Source organism: Cajanus cajan, chromosome 6 (assembly GCF_000230855.2).
Source record: "Cajanus cajan strain Asha chromosome 6, NIPB_CcT2T_4, whole genome shotgun sequence".
In the NCBI taxonomy this organism is placed as follows: domain Eukaryota; kingdom Viridiplantae; phylum Streptophyta; class Magnoliopsida; order Fabales; family Fabaceae; genus Cajanus; species Cajanus cajan.
Genome location: NC_138522.1, coordinates 44,343,940 through 44,368,948, shown reverse-complemented (window position 1 = coordinate 44,368,948; position 25,009 = coordinate 44,343,940). Strand labels below are relative to the sequence as shown.

General features: G+C 32.3%; 1 protein-coding gene across 5 annotated transcripts; it reads left to right on the top strand.

The window, feature by feature from the left end:
- Positions 1-14,984: 14,984 nt before the first annotated feature.
- LOC109796636 (uncharacterized) lies at positions 14,985-24,596 on the top strand. 5 transcript variants are annotated; one of them, XM_029270889.2, is made up of 16 exons: positions 14,985-15,165; positions 15,696-16,045; positions 16,133-16,218; positions 16,554-16,708; positions 17,498-17,562; positions 17,690-17,869; positions 18,019-18,073; positions 19,113-19,358; positions 19,454-19,587; positions 20,146-20,338; positions 20,471-20,530; positions 20,604-20,852; positions 22,940-23,198; positions 23,269-23,474; positions 23,848-23,895; positions 24,020-24,596. In XM_029270889.2, the coding sequence occupies exons 2-16, from the start codon at positions 15,942-15,944 to the stop codon at positions 24,308-24,310; spliced, it is 2,331 nt and encodes a 776-aa protein (XP_029126722.1). In that variant the 5' UTR covers positions 14,985-15,165; positions 15,696-15,941; the 3' UTR covers positions 24,311-24,596. The 5 variants fall into 5 exon arrangements, with proteins under 5 accessions (XP_029126722.1, XP_020211944.1, XP_020211945.1 ...); XM_020356355.3 differs by having other exon boundaries at positions 14,986-15,165; positions 23,845-23,895; XM_020356356.3 differs by having other exon boundaries at positions 14,986-15,521; positions 23,845-23,895.
- The last annotated feature ends 413 nt before the right edge of the window (positions 24,597-25,009 follow it).

Genomic DNA, 25,009 nt, shown 5'->3' with positions numbered 1-25,009 from the left:
ATCAAATGTACATGAACCTTGACCTAACTTCTCCATTTTTCTTAATATAATCAAGGGGCTATGATGAAGAATTGAAGATCATATATATATATATATATATATATATATGTCATGCACATGCACCCCTTCAATTCTATGATATAATGCTGAATTGCCGGCTAAGCACTCCATGAATCTTGCATTTGATTGGTTCCAATATCAGAGGCACTTAACTTAATTAATCATGATCAACAAAAACATAATACTTTTTTTTAAAAATAAAATCTTATAATTGCCTAAAATAAACTCAGCTTCACCTTCACTCTAAGTCCACCTTTGTTATCACCTCGAATTAATGAATGGTCTTTATTGTGTACCATGACTTGGCTTCGCTGGCTAACTTTTGCAGTAAATGCTATAGAAGACCTTTTGAAGTGATATTGAAACTTGAAGTGGTCCATGGATATCTATTGTCAGTGTTGGTGACTATCTGCAGCGTATGATCAAAAGATACGCTGAAACTTTGCTTTGTCGGCATTAACTATCTAAAAATTCATAGATCATCTTTTCACACTACATTGAGTAACCACTAACCATTTATATATACACATGTGAAAAACAATTAGAAGCCAAATTTGCGGTTAATATATGATGCAAGTGTTCCTTCTTTTTCTTTTTTTATGCTTGTCCATCGATGGGACCTGGAAACATTTAACCCAGTTTAAGGTTTGAGCAGGACAAATTAACTAATTAAGCCGTAATAAAAATCATTATTTTTTCGCATAATTTTTCATCACATTTTTTTTTTTTGTCTTTTTTTGTCTATTTCTTTTCTTTTACGTCTCTCTCTATGTGTCTGAGGTAATTGACTTGACCTATAATATAAAGGATACTATGAGTGTAAAAATATATATAAATTACGAGAAACACTATTCGTAAGGAAAACATTAACTATATATATAGACTCTAGTTCCAGGCGTACATTCCCGGTGCTGTATTTTTACTGTTTAGTTACTGTTACATTATATTGTTTACATGTACATGATATTAAGTTAGGACTCTGTTAATATTATTATAATTTTGATAGATGATTTTTTTATTATATATTTTTCATTACATTATTTATCTTATTTTTTTTCTTATTCTTCTTTTTGTTGTATACAAATTATAAAATTTATTATAATTTCAATTTTCCTTTATTGCTACATATGCATGGGCAAAATGTTTAGTAAATTTATTTCAATTTTTATAAAAATGTTTTTATAATTTATTTTGCAAATTTTATTGTTTGCTATTTTACTTATTTTGGTAAACTAATAAAGTATCTCTTAACCTAAAATTAAAGATTAATTCTTTAAAATTCGAATATTCATTTAAGGAAATGTTTTTCTATATATAACCAGAAATCTAACATTTGACTACTTATATAAGAGATAAGACTTATTTGAAGCCATGTTGGTGTTTTTAGTACTTTAGTACTTCACAGGAAGGGGTCTTATTTCCCCAAAATTCCCATCTTGACCCCACTACTTCTTGGGTGACGGGATGCTGTGGTCAGCAAATTTCTAGATAGATAGAGAAACAAAAATGAGAGGAATTTGCAATAGGCATATTTCTGACTCAAATAGGTATATATGGGATGTTGTGTTGGATAGGTTGGTGGGAGAAAAGAAACTTCCAGGGTTTCCACCTTACTGGGATTTTGAATAATAGTTATATCAAAAAGGAAGATTGTGTTGTGAGGTTCGTATGGGAGTGGTTTTGATTGATACACAAATGCATCACCATCACTGAATTTGAGAAGTTCTGGATACATGCATGCATTTTCTTATTATATATATGCACAGATCACAGATGTCCTCGTTAATCAACGGGATTGATTTCCTAAAACAAAGTCTCATAATTTAATTTTGGGGATTGATTATTTTAAGTTTTTTTTTTTTAATAAATACTACATGTATCTTTTATAATAAACAATTATGTTTGACCTAGATAATACTTTTATTACGCAAGATGACAAATATGTTACTTCAAATATTTTATCATATTTATATATTTAAGACTTAAATTTAAAACTATTAATTAATTATAACAACCATCTATAATTGACCTACACATTCAATAATATCATTGGTGATACATGTTATTGATGAAATAAAATTGTATATATTGCACATGATACAAATGATTTTGGAAAAAAATTACATTTAGGAAACGTTTGATAGGGATTAGTTTTTTTATATTCATTAATCATAATTTATGATAATTATAAATTCTGAAAATCATAATTTTTAGAAATAATTAAAATATATTTAATTATTTACAATTTTTTTTGATAATATTCACACATTATTCCTAGAAATTAAATATTTTTATATTTAATTATAATAATATATTCCTGAGTATATAAATATTTTTTTTATAAAAACATTCTTTATTAAAATAAATTCATTAGATTTATTTATTTATTCAAATTTTATTATAAATATAATATTAAATTACATGTATCACTGCTTAGTCTGAAGTTTTTTTTTCTTTGCCAGTTATTTAAATAGAATCAAATTCAATTAAAATCTAGGTACATGGGACAAAATAATGTCAAAACTTTTTTTTTTTAAAGATAATCATAAAAATATTTTATATATTAGTTTTAATTAATGAAACAAAACATCAAATAATTTTTAAGTTTTTTTTATAAATTTGTAAATTTGATCTATTTATTAAAAAAATTTAATTCAATGGTCAAATTCTTAAAATTTAATATAAAATACGAGTTATTGAGTGAAGTAAATGTAAGTAGACTTATTTTTGAAATAAATAAATCCCTCCTATATATATACATGGTAGAATAAAAAAATATAAAATAAAACAGAAATTAAATTGTATTTTTTAACATATATTTTAAAATAAATAATATATTTATAAATATAATATCATGTTATAGAAAATATATCTATTAAATAAAAAAGTTTTATTATTAATATATAGACATTAAAAAATTATATATATTTTAAGATAATGCAAGAAACCAAACTAGGTTAAGATGGATGATCATAACCAAAACTCATACTTAAAATATACTAGTCAAATTTCAAAATCCAAATCTCATCAAAATTAATCTAGAGTATATTTGAATTAGTGGGTTAGATTATGTTTAGGATCAGTGTTTAAAAACTTAGATCGGACCGGCTGGTCAGATCGGTTGAACCGGGAACCGGTGGTCCAATCGGTCCGAATCTTAAGTTGAATCGGTTATGCATTCGACCTGTTTCAAACTGGATTGAACCGGTCAATTTTCTGGTTTGACCAGTGAACCGGTAGGTCAAACTGATTCAACCACAATTTTTTTTTAATATTTTTTTTAAAGAACCACAAACCACAAAAATAACAATGAGAATTGAATTTGTTAATGGAAAAGCAAAGAGTCTTATTAAGCATAAAAATAACTACTTATTCTAATATATTTATCTATAATATATGCAACTTAAATAAATTTTATAATATATTATTAATTCTAAATTATGTATTTAATAATATAATATCTATGTAGATATTACATATATTATTTTGTAATATCAATTGTAAGCATATTATATATATACATATTATTTATATTTTTAATTTGTATTAATATACAGTTTAACATGTAATTTTTTATGTATTTCTTTATACAAAATAAAAATAAAGATAATTTTAAATAAGATAAAAACTGAAATTTAAAATAGGATATGAATTTATTGAAATTTATAAATATAAAATATATTTAACATGAATATTTTTTAAAAATATTAATAAAAACCGAGTCATGCGGTTCAATCTTTGACCTACTGACCCAGTACCCTAATCGATTTGATGACCGGTCCAGTTTTTAAAACTATGTTTAAGATTTAGGGTTTATGTCTTTTAGTGCATTTGTCAAATACACATTCATTGATTAATAATTTTTCTTTAAATTTTTTTTTCTCACTTTCAAATATCTTTCGATCTAACTCTTTTAAGAAATATTTTTTAGAAATATATTTTAATTTTAAAAAAATATATTTTCTCTTATGAAAAATACTTCCAAGAAATATATTTTTACTGAAAAGTAATTTTTAAAATATTTTAAGAATTAAAAAACATGAAATATAGAATTTTTTTTTTTGACAATAACAAAATTCATATTATTTCTAATTGATCATTTATCGTCAAATCAACAAATCATATCTTTCAAAATGCTCTTAAAAGAAATTATAATTTTATATAAATATATAATATTAAAAATAGAGTGAAAAATTAAGATTTAAAAAATAATGGAATCAAGAAAGCAAAAGTTGAGGAGTGACGAGTGAGAGAAAAATTAAAAGAAAATAAAGTTAAAAAGAAGAATCAAACTAGGAGTGATTACATAAATATAAAGCACCCTTAAAAAAAACATAAATATAAAACAACGTTACAAAAGAGAAGGAGCGAGAGTAGACAGAGTAAAAAAGAATAGTTTTTTTTTAAATATCTCAAAAATAGAATAAATTAAATATATATTCAGAATCTTTTAAAATATTAATAAAAAAACATATTTATTATAAAAGAGTTATATATATATATAATCGTAATGAGAATTGAATTTAAGCTTTCATATTTCTAATTTTTAATTTTTTTTATTTAATTACTAGACTAATTTAATGGTTAATTATTTTTTATTATTAAATAAAGGTAAAAAAGATAAAATAGAAACTTATTAAAGGAATCTACCAAGAAAATCTTGCCTTGAGTCCTTAAAAGTATAATGGATTGATGTTTGTCTAAAACAATATTTTTAATATTTATATTAGTATTTTTGTGTATATAAAACTCTTTTAGTTGATTCTTATAAATTAAAAAAATTTGATTAATTTAAGTAGCATTGATTTTTTTTAAATTATATTAATTTTCTACAATTATCTTAAAATTATTGATATTTATCAACTCATCTTTCATCAAATTACTTTTTCATTGAATAACTAATGTGTGAAAAGAAAATAGTTATATGTAATTTATCTAGTGGCTAGTCATCTTTCCTAATACTCGCAAGAGAGAAATCATTTATCTTATTAGTTTGCGACATTTTTATAATTTATTGGCTAAAAACAGGGTCAGTGGAGGCCATAATCTCTTAATCAACCGTATCAAATAATGCAAAACATTTATGAAAATTGAAAAGAATGTATTTTAATTTATTCAATATGTACCAAATATGATCATCATATTTATGTGGTTATTTGCTGTGACTGTGACAGTTCTGAGACTTAGCATAGTAGCAACTAGCCAACAACTACTACTCACCCAATAGAATCAAATAATTTCACTTATTTTCACTCACTTTACCTTATTTCTTATGTATTTTTTCTCTATCAAAGAAACCATAGCATAGCATAAATTGAAATGAGTGATAGCATCTGTCAATTTGTTACTTTTTTCCTAAATGAAAGAACATTTTGGATGGTCAAGAGATTTGGACCCTGTAGTTATCACAAGGTTTAAATATTCGGACACATCTCCTCATTATTTTAAGACTTTTATAATATATTTTTTGTCGGCCAAGATCGACATGTGTGTAATATAAAACGACGTGCCTCCATTGAAAACGAATCCACCTTTCTGGAATTTATAATTAACTGCAGAAATGTCTCTGAGATGAAAGGTAGATACTAATTTAAAGTTTAAACGCTTTGAAAAGTACATACCAAAAATTTACGAAAATAAAGTAGTGACTCAAATGAGCTCCAAACTACCCCCATTTGTTTTCCTTCGAACATGGGGCCATCCCAATTTTCTCAACGAATAAAGCTTCCAGTTGGCAGTATATATATATATATATATATATATATATATATATATATATATATATATATATATATACACGAAAAAGTTATAATAATATCGGTGTAATTTTTACTAAATATTACACTGTTTAATAATTTTATATTAAATGTGAATTTTATAAATTTAATCGTTAGATTAAAAGTTCTTTATCCTTATATTATATATATATATAATTTTATAGGAGCACTAGGGTTAGCCTAGTTGTTGAGTGAGGAGGAGTTGGAGTAGTTAAAAACATGAGAACTTAGGTTCAATTCTCATTGTAACCATCTTTATAATTTATCCTATCTTTATAAAAAAAAATATATAAAATTTTATATTAATTCAAGATAATTTGATATTTCATTCTTATAAAATAAAATTGACGTAATATATACATTTCAAAATATGTTAAAATATAAACACTTGATATAAACTTTTAATCTAACAAAATTTGATATAAACATATAAAGTGATATGAACTTTCAGTCTAACGGTTGAATTTACAAATTCACATTTAATATAAAGTTATTAAGTAATATAATACTTATTATTATAATCCTCTTTTTTGGAATAATTAAGCACCGGAAAATATTGGCAATTTGCTCCATATTGGAGCAAATTATTAGTAAGTTATGTAGTATATAATTGATCCTATTTCTTTTATCATTCCTATAAACACTTGATCAATCTATTATGAAAAATTAAACAATCGAAATCATACTAGATTTATAGCAACAAAAGAGAGTGTGCTGCAGAAAGAGAATGACCGTACATAGAGAGCATCAGTTTATATTTCACACCAGTATCAAATTTTTGTACTTAATTATTTTATTTAACTACTTTTTGTACAAAACAAAATTTAACAACTCAGCCATTAAGTCATTTCGTTTTATAAATAAAAGGATTACGTTTTGATACTTTTATTTTATTTTCTATTAGTTTTGTTATCTTAAATATAAGTTATTCACATTTTTACTTTTTTAAGATTTATTATCCTATATTTAAGTTATATAATTTTAGTTATTATATATAGAACAATTCAAGAGTATGAGAATAATTAATAATAATCTTTAAATTAAAATAAATAATTTAAATTAAAAAACTATAAATAATATTACTATGTACCATTATTATTATGATGATTTCTATCATCTACCATTAACAATAATGATACTAATAATAATATCGATTTTGATAGTATCAAAAATGATGTGATAATAGTAACAACGATACTAATGATAATAATAGTAAGAAATAACAAAAAAAGTGACAATTTTGTATCATCGGTGGTTGAAACTGTAACGACCCGCCTGATCAATACACACAACACAGCTAGGGGTGGGTATATGGATCGGTCCGGCCCGTTTAAGGCCCGGTCCGTAAAACCCGCGTTTTATACGGGCCGGATAAGTCCGGTCCGTAAAATAAATGGACTTATTTTTTAAGTCCGTATCTGGCCCGCCAAAATCCGCGGATAACGGACCGGTCCGCGGGCCTAAATAATGATTAAAATAAAAAAAAATTTTAAAAATAAAAATACATAAAATTAGAAGAAAAAAATATTTTTTATTTATAAGCTAAATTTTATCATACTAAAATTTATCAATAGTTAAAATGGTTTAAAATACTAAATATTAAAATATTAAAATAAAAATAATTACAAATACTTAAATAATAGTAGCAAACTTTCAATAATAAAAGCATCAAAATGTCATAAAAATCATTCAAATGACAAATATATACCAACTAAACATAATTTTAATGTCATAATAATTTTAAAAAATTAAATTCACAACTTAATATTAAAATCATAATATTTAAAAATATTAAATGTGAAGTCCGCGGACTAGCCCGTGAGCCCGCGGATTAAATCCGCCAAGTCCGCGGACTTAACGGGCCAGGCTCAAAAATTAGACATAATCATACGTATTTGAAAAAAACGGATCCGTTATCCGCGAAATCCGCGGGCTTATGGACCGGTCCGCGGACCCGGGTCCATCTACCCACCCCTAAACACAGCACACCATAATACTACACAGAAACGAACAAGTATATACATATAAGATCTAGAATATATATATATACAAGGTCCAAATTTGTCTAGAATCAGAGTGTACAAAAATACATCCAGCAAATGCTAACTAAGTAGTTAAATACATCAAAAGAATAAAAATTCCATCTGTTAGCTGCAGACTCTCCTCAGCAAACACCAACCTAACCCTGCCCTGCTCCCATACATAGTATGATCATCGCAGTCCAAACCACATGGAAACAACAAAGGGTAAGCTAGTGAAAAGAAACAACATACATATATAAATATGTGAATAGTAAACAGTTTCAGCTATCAGCACATCAATCAGCTTAACAAAATCAGCTTAAAATACCACAACATTCAACAATAACAACACTGACTTAGCGGCTATAACAGCACCACAATAGTGGCTATAACAGCACCGACATATCAACTATAATAGCACCACAATAGTGGCTATGACAACACACATCTCACTTCATTAGCATACAACTCATCAGCTATACAGCATAAACAGCAATAAAACACAATGCGTCGTCACGCATATCAGCTCGGAGACCTCCTACAATAGCTCAGCCTTACGGCCTACAATAGCTCAGCCTTTTGGCCTACAATAGCTCAGCCTTTTGGCCTACAATAACTCAGCCTTACGGCCTACAACAGCTTAGCCTTTCGGCCTACAATAGCTCAGCCTTTCGGCCTACAACAGCTCAGCCTTACGGCCTACAACAGCTTAGCCTTACGGCCTACAACAGTTTATATCAGCATGCAGCACAACACAACACAACATAGCAACAATAACAGCACCGCATAACGGCAATAACAGCACCGCATAGAGGCAATAATCAACATACAGCTCATCAATACGTAGCACAACCAAACAACTCACAGCCCAGCTAACATAGCTCACAGTACAGCACAACACAGCTAAACAACTTACAGCACAGCACATCACGGCTAAACAACTTACAACACAGCTAAACAACTTACAGCACAACACAACACAGCATATTCATCAATTACAGTTCAACATCATAATTCAGCATTATCAACTATTCAGCACAACATATTCATCAATTTCAGCTCATACGCAGCATAAAACAACATCTAACAGCATATAGTTAAATCTCATCTCCGCGCCCGGCGCACTCATGGTTGCGCCCAGCGCGGTACAACCAGAGAACACTAGGGGGCCAGCGCGCCTGGCGCAAGGGTGCCCGCGTCCAGCGGGACCCAGCCAGAGAGCCCAAGGCTCACACGTGCCTGACGCAATACTAATTGTGCCCAACGCATCCCAGGCAGAGACTCTAAGAAGTCTCACGCGCCCGGCGTGCCTAAACCCGCGCCCAGCGCGGGAAAGGCAGAGACCTTCCCAAGGTCTCACGCCCAGCGCAATTCAAATTGCGCCCAGCGCCCCAAAGGCAGAGACTCCCAAGGAGTCCCCACGCCCAGCGCGACAATGGTCGCGCCCAGCGCCATGCCAGGAACCCAAAAACATGTCACAACTGATATCGCGCCCAGCGCGGTTCAAGTCACCCCTGACGTGGGCCATGCAGAGGCTAACATCCTCAAGTTCGCCCGGCGGGCTTGCCTAGATGCTGTCCTCAGGTGGTCACGTGCAGTGGCAGATCTTCATAGGAACAGGGGAGAGCCACGACTTCCCCAAACTTTTCTAAATTATATATATATATATATATATATATATATATATATATATATTAATATATATATATATATATTAATATATATATATTAATATTATATTTATATATTATTATATCATTAATTATAATAAAACTAAAAAAATTAAGTTAAAAAAAGAAAAACTCTATTATTTTTTAATTAATAAAAAAATTAATTTATAATTTTATATATATATGGAAATAATCTGGCACCCATAAAAATAATCTGGCACCCCTGAAAATATTTTTCAAGTTCCGCCACTGGTCACACGCCCGACGCGATGAACGGCGCTCAGCGTGAAGCTTAGCAGCAACCCACCAAGTTCGAAAATCTTGCCCAAAACCTGCAAAGTTCCACATATCCAGCACATGCAATCCGTTTAAAATACTACATTTTCAACACACAGCTCAAAAACACCACCTTTTCACACATGCAACCATAAATCAAAGAAAACCCAAATTTCTTCAAAAAAAAACCCCTAAAACCCCAAAACTCTATTTTTAGCAATCTCAACTAAAAACCATCAAACATCAACCAACAAATGAGTTTCTAAAACTCATTTACAACCAAAATCAGCAAGACCTAGCTTCCCTTACCTGAAGATTGGATCAGGATAGCCAAGAAGAGGAATTCCCTTTCCGAAGCTCCGCCCGAAACTTCAATCCTTCAAAAGTAAGCTTTCTAGTCCAGAGCCCTTCTCTCTAGAACTTCTCTCTAAAAAAACTCATCTCCTCAACTGCTCAAAACCTCTATTTATAGATATTCCGGAGTGGCCAGAACGGCCTGTACCAAAACTGAAACGGCTCGTTCTGCACCCCTTCATCATGTGCAAAAATCACATGCAGAACGACCCATTCTAAAATCAGAACGGCCCGTTCTGGAACTCATCGAGAACGGCCCGTTCTCCATCCAGAACAGTCCGTACTCTCCTCCAGAACGGCCCGTTCTCCCTCCAGAACGACCCATTCTCCAACCAGAACGGCCCGTTCCAGATTGGGAACGGCCCGTTCTGGGCTACTAAAACACCAACTTGCTACGTCACAAAACCCCTAACAAATAGGAATTTTCGTCCCCGAAAATAGGCTTACTTGGGAAAAGAAACGGATACCGCTCCCTGCACTGCTGCTCTACCTCCCAAGTAGCCTCACTAGTAGCTGCATCCCACAACACCTTCACTAGAGCAATAGACTTGCCCCTCAGCTCCTTCAGCTTATGATCCACCACATCTACCGACAACTTCTCAAGCGTCAGGTTCTCCTTCACCCACACATCATCTAGCTCCACCACATGACCAGGGTCATGAACATACTTCCTCAGCTAGGATACATGAAATACATCGTGTAGGTTTGAAAGCGATGGTGGCAAAGTCAATCGATAAGCAACCGGACCCACACGATGTATTATCTGATAGGGACCAACAAACCTCGGTGTCAACTTCCTTGCCCTCAGCGCTCTACCCACACCAGAGGTCGGGGTCACCTTCAGAAACACATGCTCCCCCTCGGCAAACTCTAAAGGCTTTCGCCTTTTATCAGCATAAGATTTCTGCCTACTCTGAGCAGTCTTCATCCTCTCCTGAATCATCTTCACCTTCTCAATAGTTTGCAAGATCAGCTCCGGTCCCACAACCACTGACTCACCATCTTGATACTAGCACAGAGGAGTCCTACATCTCCTGCCATACAAGGCTTCAAACCGCACCATCCCAATACTAGCATGAAAGCTATTATTGTAAGTAAACTCTACCAGCGGTAGGACCTCCCCCCAGCTTCCCAAGTGATCTAACACACAAGCCCTCAGCAAATCCACCAACACAGCTTTCTTCAGCTCAGCATCATGAGGTAGGCAAATCCTGCCCTTAAACCTCAAGATTCCATCTTTGCCCAGCTCAAAACCAACAGCCTTCTCAGTACCCAACAAACTAAGAAGTTTCACCAGCTCAACATCTTGCAACTGCTTCTGTCCAACCTGCCTCAAGAACTCACTAGTTATGGTAATCATCCCACAACTAATGTGATCCTGAGCTAATTTCGCACAGAGATTCAGATATCTGAATTCTTTAACCAGCTCTAGCTCTTTCACCATCAAACTAGACATGTGGATGAATTTCCTACTCAGTGCATCCGCCACAACATTGGCCTTCTCAGGATGATACATCAACTGGAAGTCATAATCCTTTAGAAACTCCATCCACCGCCTCTGCCTCATGTTTAGCTCCTTCTGATCAAACAGGTACTTCAGACTCTTATGATCACTGAGGACCCTGAACTGAGCACCATAAAGGTAATGTCTCCCTATCTTCAAGGCAAACACAACTGCTGCTAACTTCAAGTCATGAGCAGGATAATTTCTCCCATGGTTCTTCAGTTGCCTTGAAGCATATGCCATCACTTTCCTGTTTTACATCAGCACACACCCAAGACCCTGGTGAGAAGCATCGCAGTACACATCAAAGGACTTACCAGAATCCGGCAACACCAGCACAGGAGAAGTAGTCAACCTCCTCTTCAGCTCATCAAAACTCCGTTCACAGGCATCTGTCCAAATGAATGGCTTCTCCTTCCTCGTCAGCTGGGTTAGAGGCGCTACTATCTTGGAGAATCCCTCAATGAACCTTCGATAGTAACTCGCCAAACCCACAAAGCTCCGAATATCAGTTACAGTTCTTGGATGCTTCCACTGCAACACCGACTCCACCTTAGCCGGATCAACAGCAATCCCCTTAGCTGAGATCACATGGCCCAAGAACTTCACTTCATCCAACCAGAACTCACATTTTGAAAGCTTAGCGTACAGCTGCTTCGCCTTCAAAATCTCCGGCACCATCCTCAAGTGCTCACCATGCTCCTTCGGGGTCCTTGAATAAATCAGGATGTCATCAATAAATACCACCATAAATTTATTCAAGAAGGGCCGTAAGATCCTGTTCATGTAATCCATGAACACTGCCGGGGCGTTGATCACACCAAATGGCATCACAACATACTCGTAGTGACCATACCTAGTCCTGAAAGCAGTCTTCAGTATGTCACCCTCCTTCACCCTGATTTGGTGATAACCTGACCTCAAGTCAATCTTCGAGAAAACCGATGCTCCCTTCAGCTAATCCATTAAGTCATCTATCTAGGGAAATGGATATTTGTTCTTAATGGTCAACTTGTTCAACTGCCGGTAATCCACACAAAGTCGACTACCTCCATCTTTCTTCTTCACCAACAACACGGGAGCACCCCACGGCGATACACTCGGCCGCACCAACTGCTTCTTCAACAGGTCCTCCAACTAACCTTTCAGCTCAACCAGCTTAGTTGGGACCATCCTATAGGGAGCCACCGACACTGGCCCCGCATCTGGAACCAAGTCAATGCTAAACTCCATCTCCCTAATAGAAGGCAACCCAGACACCTCATCCGGGAACACCTCAGCAAAATCCCTCACCACATCAATCTCAACAGTGACCCTCTCGGTCTCCACACTCATAGCAACAAGCAAAAGACAACACTCTGCCCCATCTCTCAACAATGATTCAGCTTGACCAGCTGAATCAACAGCTCCTCCTCTAGCAGTAAGCATATGGTGAGTACCTCTCCACCAATGCTCAGCCTCCCCAACCAGCATGTAGACAGCAGATGCCAGCCTCCTCTCCTAAGAACATCCCAACACAGTGAAGATCTCCTCCAGCTCACAGATCCAGTGGTTAGCTACCTCTGGGTATGCATCTCCCTTGAACTGTGGAGGGCAGCATTTCCGGAACTCAGCTAGATCCTGGCTCTCCTGTGACCCCGTGGGCCTTGCTGCACCAGCTGCAGCTCTATCAGCATCCATCATAGCAAAATAAGCATTTTACTGTTACATAGCCATAGCCATCATCTCCATGGCACGGACTATCTGCTCATTGGTTCTAGTCATTGTCTACAGAAGTAACAACATCTTCAGTATACAATAACTAAACCAAACAACCATCAACAACACAATAATCAATGAAGAAATCAGCACAACAAAACAACACAGCAAAGCAACACAACACAGAGCTCAGCACAACAAAAGCCTAAAGGAACCACCCTCACGGAGTGTCCACTAGACTCGAACTGCTCTGATACCACTAAAGTGTAAAGACCCGCCTGGTCAATACACACAGCACAACACACCAGAATACTACACAGAAACAAACAAGTATATATATATAGGATCTAGAATATATATATATATATATATATATATATATATATATATACAAGGTCCAAATCCGTCTAGAATCAGAGTGTACAAAAATACATCCAGCAAATGCTAACTAAGTAGCTAAATAAATCAAAAGAATAAAAACTCCATCTGTTAGCTACAGACTCTCCTCAGCAAACACCAACCAGAACGGCCCGTACTCCCCTCCAGAACGGTCTGTTCTCAATAATGATATACATGTCATTTTAATAGCTTGGAACGGCCCGTTCCAGATTGGGAACGACCTGTTCTGGGCTACTAAAATACCAACTTGCTACGTCACAGAAACAATAATAATGATGACAATGACAATATATCAATGATAAAAACAATTATAATTTTGAATGTATGTGATATTCTTTTATATTTTTTTTAATTTAAATAATTTATTTTAATTCAAAGGTGATTATTAGTTGTTTTGATGTATAAGTTTCATCATTTAATTTGCCTACATTATTTAAGTTCGCTACTTTTTTTTGTTATAAATTTATTTTAAATTATATTATTATAAATTATTATTTAAATTAAGAATATTCATATAATGTGTCGCATACTTGATAGGAAATCATGAGTCTTAAATCTCGATGATTGTGTAGAGAGATGCTAGTTATATCTTATTAGATATAATAATCTTCGGTGAGAGATTTTGGATGCTTATACGAAACTTTACGTTCAAATATATATATAAAAAAATCATATTATGCGAAATATGTGACTCTTATTCACAATTCACAAACTAGTCACACTCGCACGATTCGTCAAATCATGTCCATTTGATACACTAACAAAATCTACACATCTTTTATACTTATATAACATATATAAAAGTCCTGATTTGGTACACAAAATTTTTAGAAAATTTTATTTTTAAAATTTTAAAACTCAAACTTCGAATCTTGAAATTTGAAGAGAAACACAATATTAATTAATCTAATAAATATTAATAATATTTAAATATTTTATTAAATAAAATATAAAATAATTTTATTTTATTAGTATAAATAAAGAGGATATAAGAATATATAATTATTTTTGTCTCTATTCTTTTTAGATAATCAAGCACAATTATTTAATATATCTTATAAATGTAATAGTTAGAGATGTCTGATTTTATACGAGCTTTGATTATGGTAAGAATTTCATGCATATTAAAAAGATTGTTAAGAAATTTAATATTAATTACTCATGTTGTATATAAGTGACCTTGTCAATGAATTAAAAAAAGGGAAGTTTAATTAGACCGTTTTATTTATCGCATGTTGGGATTAAACATGAAAAGCCTCACGAAAAAAAGAAAAAAAGAAAAATGCAATGTGGTTTTTGGGGGATGACAATGGCGAAGGATTCACATTTCATTTCACAGTTTAAAAACATCAATTTCAGGGTCGTATCGATACACAAATCCACACAAGATGAGCAATTGGAGATAGGTTCAATCCACCATACATTCATTGCAATTTCATTACAATAATCCTTGTTAATAATTTGATACACCCACTTCCAATTGATGCAAACCCTATAATACGATTCCTTTCCTTTTCAAATCTTCGTTTTCTCCCTCTTTCCTTTTTTCTTGATTATTTTGTCATTGTGACACATGATTAATATTTTCACTCTTATGCATTTTTGCGCTGCCATTAGTTGTTTATCATTTTACCAGCTTCACGTGATAATCTCGAGATTTCTTTTCCCTTCTACTGTATCAATATTCACTGTATATTAATGATAATGATCAAATCCCAGGACAACAAAGAAACCCATTTTCGTCCTTTTCATTAACATCAATGTGAGTCTGGGAAGAGATAGGTTAATCATGAGAAATATTTTTCTTTAAAATTTTTTCATTAAGTTATAAAATAAAATGTTTCTCTAAAATTACACTAATCTAAAATCATATTACAGTATTAAGTTATAACATTGTTAATCTCATTTCTACTTGTTCTATTATTCATATTTGCAGGTTTAGTTTCACTAGCCTGCTCCTGCTTCTTCCATGTAATGTCTATATCAAAGAATGGGTTTAAATATGTCAAGGTTGTTTGAAGGGGGCAGCAAAATTTGCTGCTAATCACAATTGATAATATTACCTAAAAGGGAGATATGTGTGTGCTGGTTATTATGATATATGAATGTCGTAGCTGCTTGGGGAGGATGTTTTCTTGGTTTGAAACATTGAAGCTGGAAGGTAGAGAGTTAGCCTGATGTAATGCCACGCTCTAAGAATGTCAAGTCGGAGGCTATGTTGGAAACTGTACAGGAGATTGGCATTTATATTCATAGGTTTCACAATCTTGACCTTTTTAAGCAGGGGTATATACATTCTTTTTTAACTTTTTTATTTTTTACTTCCTTTTTTTTTGTTAATTTCTAAATTGATTTATGTGTTGTTTTGAACAGATGGTATCAAATTAAGATTACTGTGAGATGGGAGGACAGTGAAAATATAGCATTTGGAATTCCAGCTAGAATTGTTCAATATGAAGGTATTTTTATCAAAATTATGCTCTGGTGGGTTTGTGCAAAAGTAAATTGGGTTATATTTTATACTTGAAAAAGAAATGAGAACAAGAGGCTATAGAAAGTTAGAAATATTCAGTATGCCATAAATTGGGATAGCATTTGTTCTTTCCCAAGTATGTTTTATAGCCATGCTTGAGAGATTGTGAGTCTCTTATTTTGTTATCATTAACACGACTTTCTGTAAAAAAAATCTCCTATCTCTATGTGGATATACAATTTTCTTAAAAATGAAATCTATAAAGAGGCTTTTTCTTATATGCATAAGTGATACTGAGGTAGGAAATATTTGGTTTTGCAGCTCCTGATTTGGATCCTAGCAATACATATGGTGCATGGAAGATCGATGATACAGATAATAGTTTCTCAACACAATCTTTTCGGATAAAATACGCTAGGCAGGATGTTCATTTATATTTGATGACCGTATTCAACTTATCCCGTAGTAAATTTGTGGTAATGATCACTGTCATTTCTTCTATTTCAACAGGTAACAAATGGAAATGACACCTTATAGGCATCAAATTGTATCCTGGGTGCCAAATACTTGTTGTTAAGTTTCCCTAGACCATACCATGTTGGTTGGCATAACAATTGTGTATAAATGTAGACATACACATGTATGTATTATTGTAGACAGCATTCGAGCCATAAAAAACCCAAGACGTATTATTATGAATGAGTTCATTTATGGATTAATTATAATATTAGCTAGGTTTAATCAGGTTAAGATATTAGGGTTATTAGGCTTAGCGTATTGGATGTTTTTTAAAGTTTATGTTAATATATTAAAATTATTAGGTTATTAGCTATATTGCTTGTGAGTTTGAGCTTGTATCAGTAATACTACTATACTATACTAGTATCTGACCTATCAGTATGCATAGAAGCATTTTGATAGGACATTGCAACATATTACTGCTGAATTTTGTGTTTTTTATTGAAACTAATTGTTAGGGAAATGCTTATGGAAATAATTGGTTGAGTCTTGTTTGTCAGATTGATGTTTTCATGATCTTATTTTTCACGTGTGTGTACTGAAGGTTAAATGAAGTATTGAAAGAAAAATAAATACAAAACTAGATTTCATCTGTCACTAAAGGGGAGGTGGAATACCCAAAATTAAAGATTACCCAATCTTTTATGACAAACTAAGTAACATAGCACTACATTGTTTGCTATTCCTTGTCCCGGAATTCAATATCCTCAACAAATTAACCTGTTTTATGTGGCCCATATTTGCAGGATTTAGCTACAACTGCTGTTATTTTAAAGTTTGAGCTTTTATATACTCCCACAACTGAGAATGAGTGAGTCACAAAAATAGTGTACTCATGGCCTATTGTATAATCCAAACACATGTTCGTTTCATTTTTGATTGATATCTACTAGGTGAAATTGATATGTTGATTGCTGACTGGAGCATATCATCCACAGTGCTGACGAAGAAGCTTCTACGGAGGATTCTCCTGCTGCTATCCATGAATTTCGAATTCCTCCTAAAGCTCTTATAGGATTGCATTCGTATTGTCCTGTCCATTTTGATTCTTTACATACAGTGCTTGTTGATGTGAGTGTACATGTCAGTCTACTAAAAGCCATCCCAAAGTTGCCCAGGTTCGTTAGATGTTCTTGTTTTTCAGTTTGAATATACTAGACTTTCATTTTATCATTATTTGTCCATTCAAAATTTATTTCAAAGCAATTTTGATCGCGAATTTGTTTTTAATCATCCTTGATTAACCTATTCACTTGATTTATTTCAGCAATTCTGCCAACACCGAAGTCATTATTGATAAAAGTAATGACACAACGAATAAAGTATGCTCTAAAACATTATATGTCTCTTTTTGATAAACATCTTTCAAGTGTTGATCAAGTTGACTTTATGTAAAATATTTATTACAAACATCCTTGCATTTTTTCATGTCTGTGATCTTTCTTTGCTTTATGTCTATTTAGGAGGAAGCATATGGATATTTCATTGCACATGAACTGCATTTTTGTTTTGTACTTAATTCTATATTCTCCTGGTCATACCTCAAAGTGTACCATGCATTGATAACATCTTAACAATATTTTTCTTTTAAATATAATCTATTATGCTTGGTATTTTGGTTTAAAGGAAAATAAATTTCATATAAACTAAATTTTATGCCCAAAAAACAGGATTGGAGAATGGAGACTAGCTCCTCACACTAAAACCAAATTCTAAAGTTGTTTAAAAAAGAACAAATTAAAATGGAAATCACATGATAGAGAGACTCCAACCTTAGGAATGCCCATCCCTACCTACCCAATCTCTCCACGCAATTCTTCCCCCTTTCCCTATATCCTTTTATTTGCATTTAACATTTTCTCTAACTGAACCTTCCTCACACCTTTCCCCCCTGCCACATGTCTAGGCATCCACCAAAGTTTCTCCCATGAAAATTATTCCATCACATCTTTCTTACTCAAACAACATATTATTCATATGTCTTTTCCTTTATTTATTTTCCCATAGACCGTAGTCAAATGAAAGTGTCTATCAAAGTAACTTGTAAGTTTTTCTTAGAAGGCATGATGTATTGGATAGCACAAACTATGGTATGCATTTACTTCTTTATACCATCAATGGACAAAAAAATATTTTCATGTTAATTTCACCCCTTCAAACACTTGGTAAAAAGCTTTGCACCAGCTTTGGAAATGAGGAGAAAATTATTTAACTACATTAAGTATGGTAACTTCAAAGTTTGCATTTGGTAATATGGGATGATGCATATTCTCATTCCTTTTTAAGACTATATTCTATTATGTAATAATCTTTAGACATACTTTTTCAAGCATTAACAGAACGTTTTGTGTGGCTGAACAGGGCATTGACGAAGTTGCTTCTCTAGATATGAAAAATGTCATGCTTGTTAAAGCATTACAAATTGCTCGTGATATATTGCTTGAAGAACTACAAAAAATTAGCAATGCAATTAATGAAGCTTTAGATATTTCAGGGTTTGTGTCAATAATGAGTAATGCGAAGTTACTAAATTCTGTGCAGCAAGCAAATCCATTTCCTTTAGATGTTGATGTTGTAGGACAAGGGAAGCCTTCAAATGATCTCAAGGTCTTTGCTTTTATTTCATACTACATAACAATATTTTTTTGTTTCACTTTTATTTTGTTTTCCTGATTCTTCTTTTTTAATTCTTTGTTCTACAGGGAGGAAATGAAACTTCAGATTTCTTGAATGATGAAAAACTCCATTCACTGTCTCAAAATGAACTGCTGGACTGTTTTCATTCATTGGGAGATCAATTATTCTATTTATGGAAAATATTTTTAAAGTTTCATAGGTATTATTCTTATCCTCAATTAAGAGATTCGTTACAAATCAATAAGATGTGTGATTTTTTAAATTTAGCATTTGAATCTGATTCATGTTTTAACTTCATTTTTCCTTTCTTATTATTTCAACGGTTTCAATACAATTTTAATCAATAGTTTGATTAATAAGCGTTTTTTTTCTTCTTTTCTAATTGCCTTTTAACAAGCATGAGTTAATTTGGTCAGAGACTATCAAGTAGATGAAACTATTTTAGGGGGTTGTTATATCATGAACCTTTGTTTCCTTCAATTTCTCCTCATCATCCCATATAATTTGGGTTGTTATATCATGAACCTTTGTTAAAATTTAGAAGATAATTCAACATGAATACACGGAAAATTTAGTATGCATTCATTATTGCACATGTTGAAATGCATATAACATGATATTGATCCAGTTTACTACGTCTACATGGGAATTACAAGTTGTGGTCTTTGCATGGCTTATACTTATACTCAAACATATACAATGATTCATGAAACCTTATCTTACCTTGTTTAATAAGTTGATAATTACATCTTCTTAGGGATAACAGAACAAAGATTCTAGGATTTTTACGTGATGCGTGGGTTAAGGATCGAAAAGTTGAATGGTCAATATGGATGTTGTATTCAAAGGTAGAGATGCCTCATCAGTATATAAACAATAACAATAAGAGTGATGAGTCTTCCAATCGTGTACACAGACGAGTTTCCACTTTATGGAAGTTACCTGATGAAGTAAGTGCTTGTATGTTTCCTTTGCATTCTCAGTATCATGCTAGTTGCTTTGAGAAAAGGAACATGTGGAAAATAAATACTTTTTGACGCAATGCACTTAAAAGCATAAATTTTGTCTCATAAATCATACAGCCTCTTCAGACTGCAGCTACACGTGCCGAACTTCATCGGAAGAGCATCGAACAAATGCGGGTAAACTATCGAAAGTTGAATATGTGACAGTTACATATGGTCTATTAATGAAATATTGATAATTATTTTGTAGTTTAACAACCGCTCGATTCAAGACATGCAAATATTTGGAGATCCCTTGCGTACACCAATTGTGATTGTTGAACATGTGATGAATGTACCTCGACGTTGTCCAAGTGACAATTCTTTACTGAGAAATATTGGGGATATAGATTCAGATGGCTTACCAATTGGCCTCAACTCTGATAATATAAGCAAGAAATTAGCACCACAAAGTAATGCTCGTGTGTTGAAGATTGTTGTCTTTGTGCATGGGTTTCAGGCATGTCTTGTGGATTTTAATTGCAAAACCATACCTTCTATTTATGTAGAATTTAAGCTTGTTAGTCTTTTTTCTTTTCTTTATTTTTTTGGTGGGAGGAGTCAAAAGCTTTTAGGTTTATCCACCTATTTTAGAGAATTTGCAAGTCATAAACTGATGAACTCTTTGTCACATTCTCAAAATAGACTATCCTGTCCTAAATCGTCAAACCAGGTAAGGTCTGCGTAACTTTTAATCTAGTTGGCAAACCAAAAGCCAGTATGGTTTAAACTAGTCGGTCGGTTAACCAGTTAATAAATAATAATCAAAAAAATATCCTTGAGTCAATTTAGACCTCAGGTTAAACAATGTGAAAATTCTAATTCACTAAAAACATGAAGTTAAATAGCTTTTCCTATTATTTTTCGTATTCTCTGATTGGATGTTGTTTCATCATTTCTTCTCTTTACTTAATCCACTACTTTGCTTTGTGTTCTGTTATCGCCATTTGTTCTTCTAGTTGTGATTATTAGTGGGAGGAAATGGATTTGTTCATCTTATTATGCCTGAGATGGGAGAAATGGTATAATCATCTAAAAGAACAAGTAGAGAGTTGCCTCCAAAGATAATAGATGAAAGTGTTGTCATATTAGATAAAGTTGCTCCTAAATAGTTCAATAGATGTCCTATCTTTGCAGAAAAGGGCTATTACTGAGTTAAAGTTGTCTTAAATTGGTGTTTTACCATGTAAGGTGTGACTATTGTTGCAAGTCTGAACAAAAGTTATCCCCACACATTGTGCTTTTGGTCGCTTACTAGAAAAGTAGAGATGGTAAAATGAGTTAAATGGCTCATTGCGGGGGCTAGCTAAAATCTTTTAAATCGATGTTCAAGTTCAGTCCTATGCAGGTTTTTTGAACTAGTTTGGTATTTTTAACTTTTTTGGTAGTTATTTTTTATACATTTATGAAATTTGACCTAAGTAGTTATTTTGATATTTTTATTGAAATATTTGTTTTAATGTAATGAATAAAATATAAATAATTAATTTATTCTATTATTACATTTAAGAAAAATATTGGAAATTGACAATGTGACAATTGTTGCAATTATTTTTAATATAAAAGTACTTATAAATATGTTATTCTTATTTATTGGTTTATAAAGTTGGAGCAAAAAAAATACCTATATTATATATAATATTTAACTATTTTTCATAAATTTATAAAAATTATAATTTTATTAAGTCTATGTTTTTTAATTATTAAACTTTTATTCATCACTTAGTAAAATTAAATAAATATGCGGCTAGTCCATGGTATAACCAGCCTAGTCTAGCCAGATCCCGTTTTTGACACGGAATTGATCGGAGTGAACTAAAAAGACAATCATTTGAATTGGGTTTGAAATTTAAAGTCAAAGCCTATAACTTATTGTGCGAGTTCTGACAAACTCGACCCATTTTGCTAGCTCAGCAGAAAAAAAGTTAGAGGTTTGGAAGTAAGAGTTTCCCAATTTGTTTGTCTTCTTCCCGGACACGAGATCCAATGTTGCTTCTTTGTCCTTTTTCTGTATGTTAAACATAAACAGTTCATGATCTATTATTTTGTTGACTTTCTCTTTTCTTCTTGGTGACAACTTCATGTAATAATGGTTTAGTTTCTTCTGTTATTTTCTGTTTGGATGTTTGGATCTGTCATAATTTCAGATGAAGGTTGTAGAGCTCTACACTGAATTTGTAGGTTTTGGGATTCAGGCTGCCCATGTTCATTGGCTAGATAAGCCATGCTCTTTGTCTTGTGTTTATATGAGTGTTGGTTGTTGGAAAACATTTTAAGATGTACGTTATCTTAGAATTTCTTTCTTCATCTGTTTTCTGGTTTTAATAAGTTTTATTTTATTGTTTAGTGGGCTCGCGTTTGGGCTTGTAGTACTTGACCTAATTAGTATAGTTAAGATAGTCAAAGTATTAACTGATAAAGTAAACTTAACAATGGTCAAGTATATCACTAGTACTTGATGGACTAAATGTCTAAAACCATGTTTTTGTTCAGTATTTGGTTAAAAAATGATTCAATACTTATTCTTCACCGTTTAAAATGTTTTAGGGGCATCATCTAGATCTACGACTTGTCCGAAATCAATGGGTTTTGATAGATCCCAAAGTAGAATTTTTGATGTCAGAGGCAAATGAAGATAAAACATTTGGAGACTTCGGAGAGATGGGACATAGGCTAGCTAAGGAAGTTATTTCTTTTCTTAAAAGCAAATTGGACAAAGCATCAAAATTTGGGAATTTGCGAGATATTAGACTTAGTTTTGTTGGACATTCTATTGGTAACCTCATTATACGATCCGCGATAGCAGGTAGGTCACAATTGTAAAAGCAATGTTCGTCAGTTTGACATTAGTACTGATTTTTGTCCTGTGTATGCAGATAGCATAATGGAGCCATTTCTAAGACACCTACATACATATGTTTCGGTATCTGGTCCACACTTGGGGTATCTTTATAGTTCAAACTCATTGTTTAACTCTGGATTGTGGTTTTTGAAGAAGCTAAAAGGAACACAGTGCATTCATCAACTCACTTTCACGGATGATCCAGATCTCCAAAATACATTTCTCTATAAATTGAGTAAGGTAAGGATTGTGTCCTACATTTCTTGAAAATTTCTTTGTTTTCGAAAATAATAATTCCTAAGTCTGTTATTTTTGAACTCTCTGATAAATGTTTCAATGTTTACATTGTGTTAATGAATATTGACTATTTTTGGCATCTATAGTTCAACTAAAAGTTTATGGTGAGGAAATATAAGGGGCAAGGATGGTAGTGAAGATGAATTGGATAATAAAAAATAAAAGGAAGCAAGCAGCTAATAATTTTTTACCAAGTTACATAAAATTAATTCCTGAAATTGAACACTGCATGGATCATTTATATATACTACATTGAATTATTTATTTTGATGAGGTTCTAATAGAGTTCTTTCCATGTCCCCTCTTTTTTCAGCAGAAGACCTTAGAACATTTTAAGAATATTATCCTGCTATCTTCCCCTCAGGTATTGCTTTCTCTTCTTTATTCTTAAAATCATTTTTAGGAATGTTATCTACTATCACTCTTATACACATTTGCTTTTAATTAAAATTTATTTGTTTAGTGTTAAGTTTTACAATATTTTTCAGGATGGTTATGTTCCTTACCATTCTGCTAGAATTGAATCATGCCAAGCTGCTTCACGTGACACTTCAAAGAAGGGTAAAATATTCTCGGAGATGTTGGATGATTGTTTGGACCAAATTCGTGCCAACTCCACGGAACATCGAGTTTTCATGCGTTGTGATGTCAACTTTGATGCATCTACTCAAGGCAAAAATTTGGACTCCATAATTGGTCGGGCTGCACATATTGAATTTTTGGATTCTGACATATTCGCGAGGTTCATAATGTGGTCATTCCCAAATCTTTTTCGATAGCAGTTGCAATGATTTCCCTTCTCTGCATTGAATTCTAAAGCCTTTAACTTTAAGGCATAACCTGCCACTGACCAAGAGTACTCGAATTTTAGTGACAGGGTGTTGGAAGAATGGGTTAACAGGTGCATGTATGTCTGAGTTGTATATTTTATTTTATTTTTTTGCCTTGAAGATGTTCACAGTTGTTTCCTTTATGCATAGTTTTAGGAAGGGGCAACCACTATATTCCCTCTTTTTTGCAAGAGTTATAGTTCGAACTTCAACTAATATAAGATTATTTTAATTATATGATATTTTTTTTAAAATATATTAAAATTTAATTTAAAGATATTAATAAAAGATAGTACCTCAATCTAAGTTTTAATAATTAGGTCTTTCAAATTTTAGAGTAAAACTAGTACAGTGTCCATACTCATGTTATTATGTATATTTTAAATTTATTGAGATGATTTGTATTAAAAATATTGTTGTTTATATAAGTAATTTGTTGATTATAAAATACAAAGTTGTAAAAGGAAATTTTGAAACAAGTAACTTTTAAATGCATTTGTAATAGCTAGAGTGAAGATCAATTGTAGAGTAAAATTTTGAATAAAATCATGGTATTTCATACTTGAGGAGCATGATAATTTAAGTTTAATAAATAAAGTTTAGAACCACAACAAAATATATCTAAGAGATATGTAAATTGGGGTCATG

Coding starts and splice junctions, on each gene's coding strand:
- LOC109796636 (XM_020356355.3), top strand. CDS start 15,942: ATGCCACGCTCTAAGAATGTCAAGTCGGAGGCTATGTTGGAAACTGTA. Junction 19,359..19,453: donor AGCCTTCAAATGATCTCAAG/GTCTTTGCTTTT, acceptor TTTGTTCTACAG/GGAGGAAATGAAACTTCAGA. Junction 23,896..24,019: donor TCCTGCTATCTTCCCCTCAG/GTATTGCTTTCT, acceptor AATATTTTTCAG/GATGGTTATGTTCCTTACCA.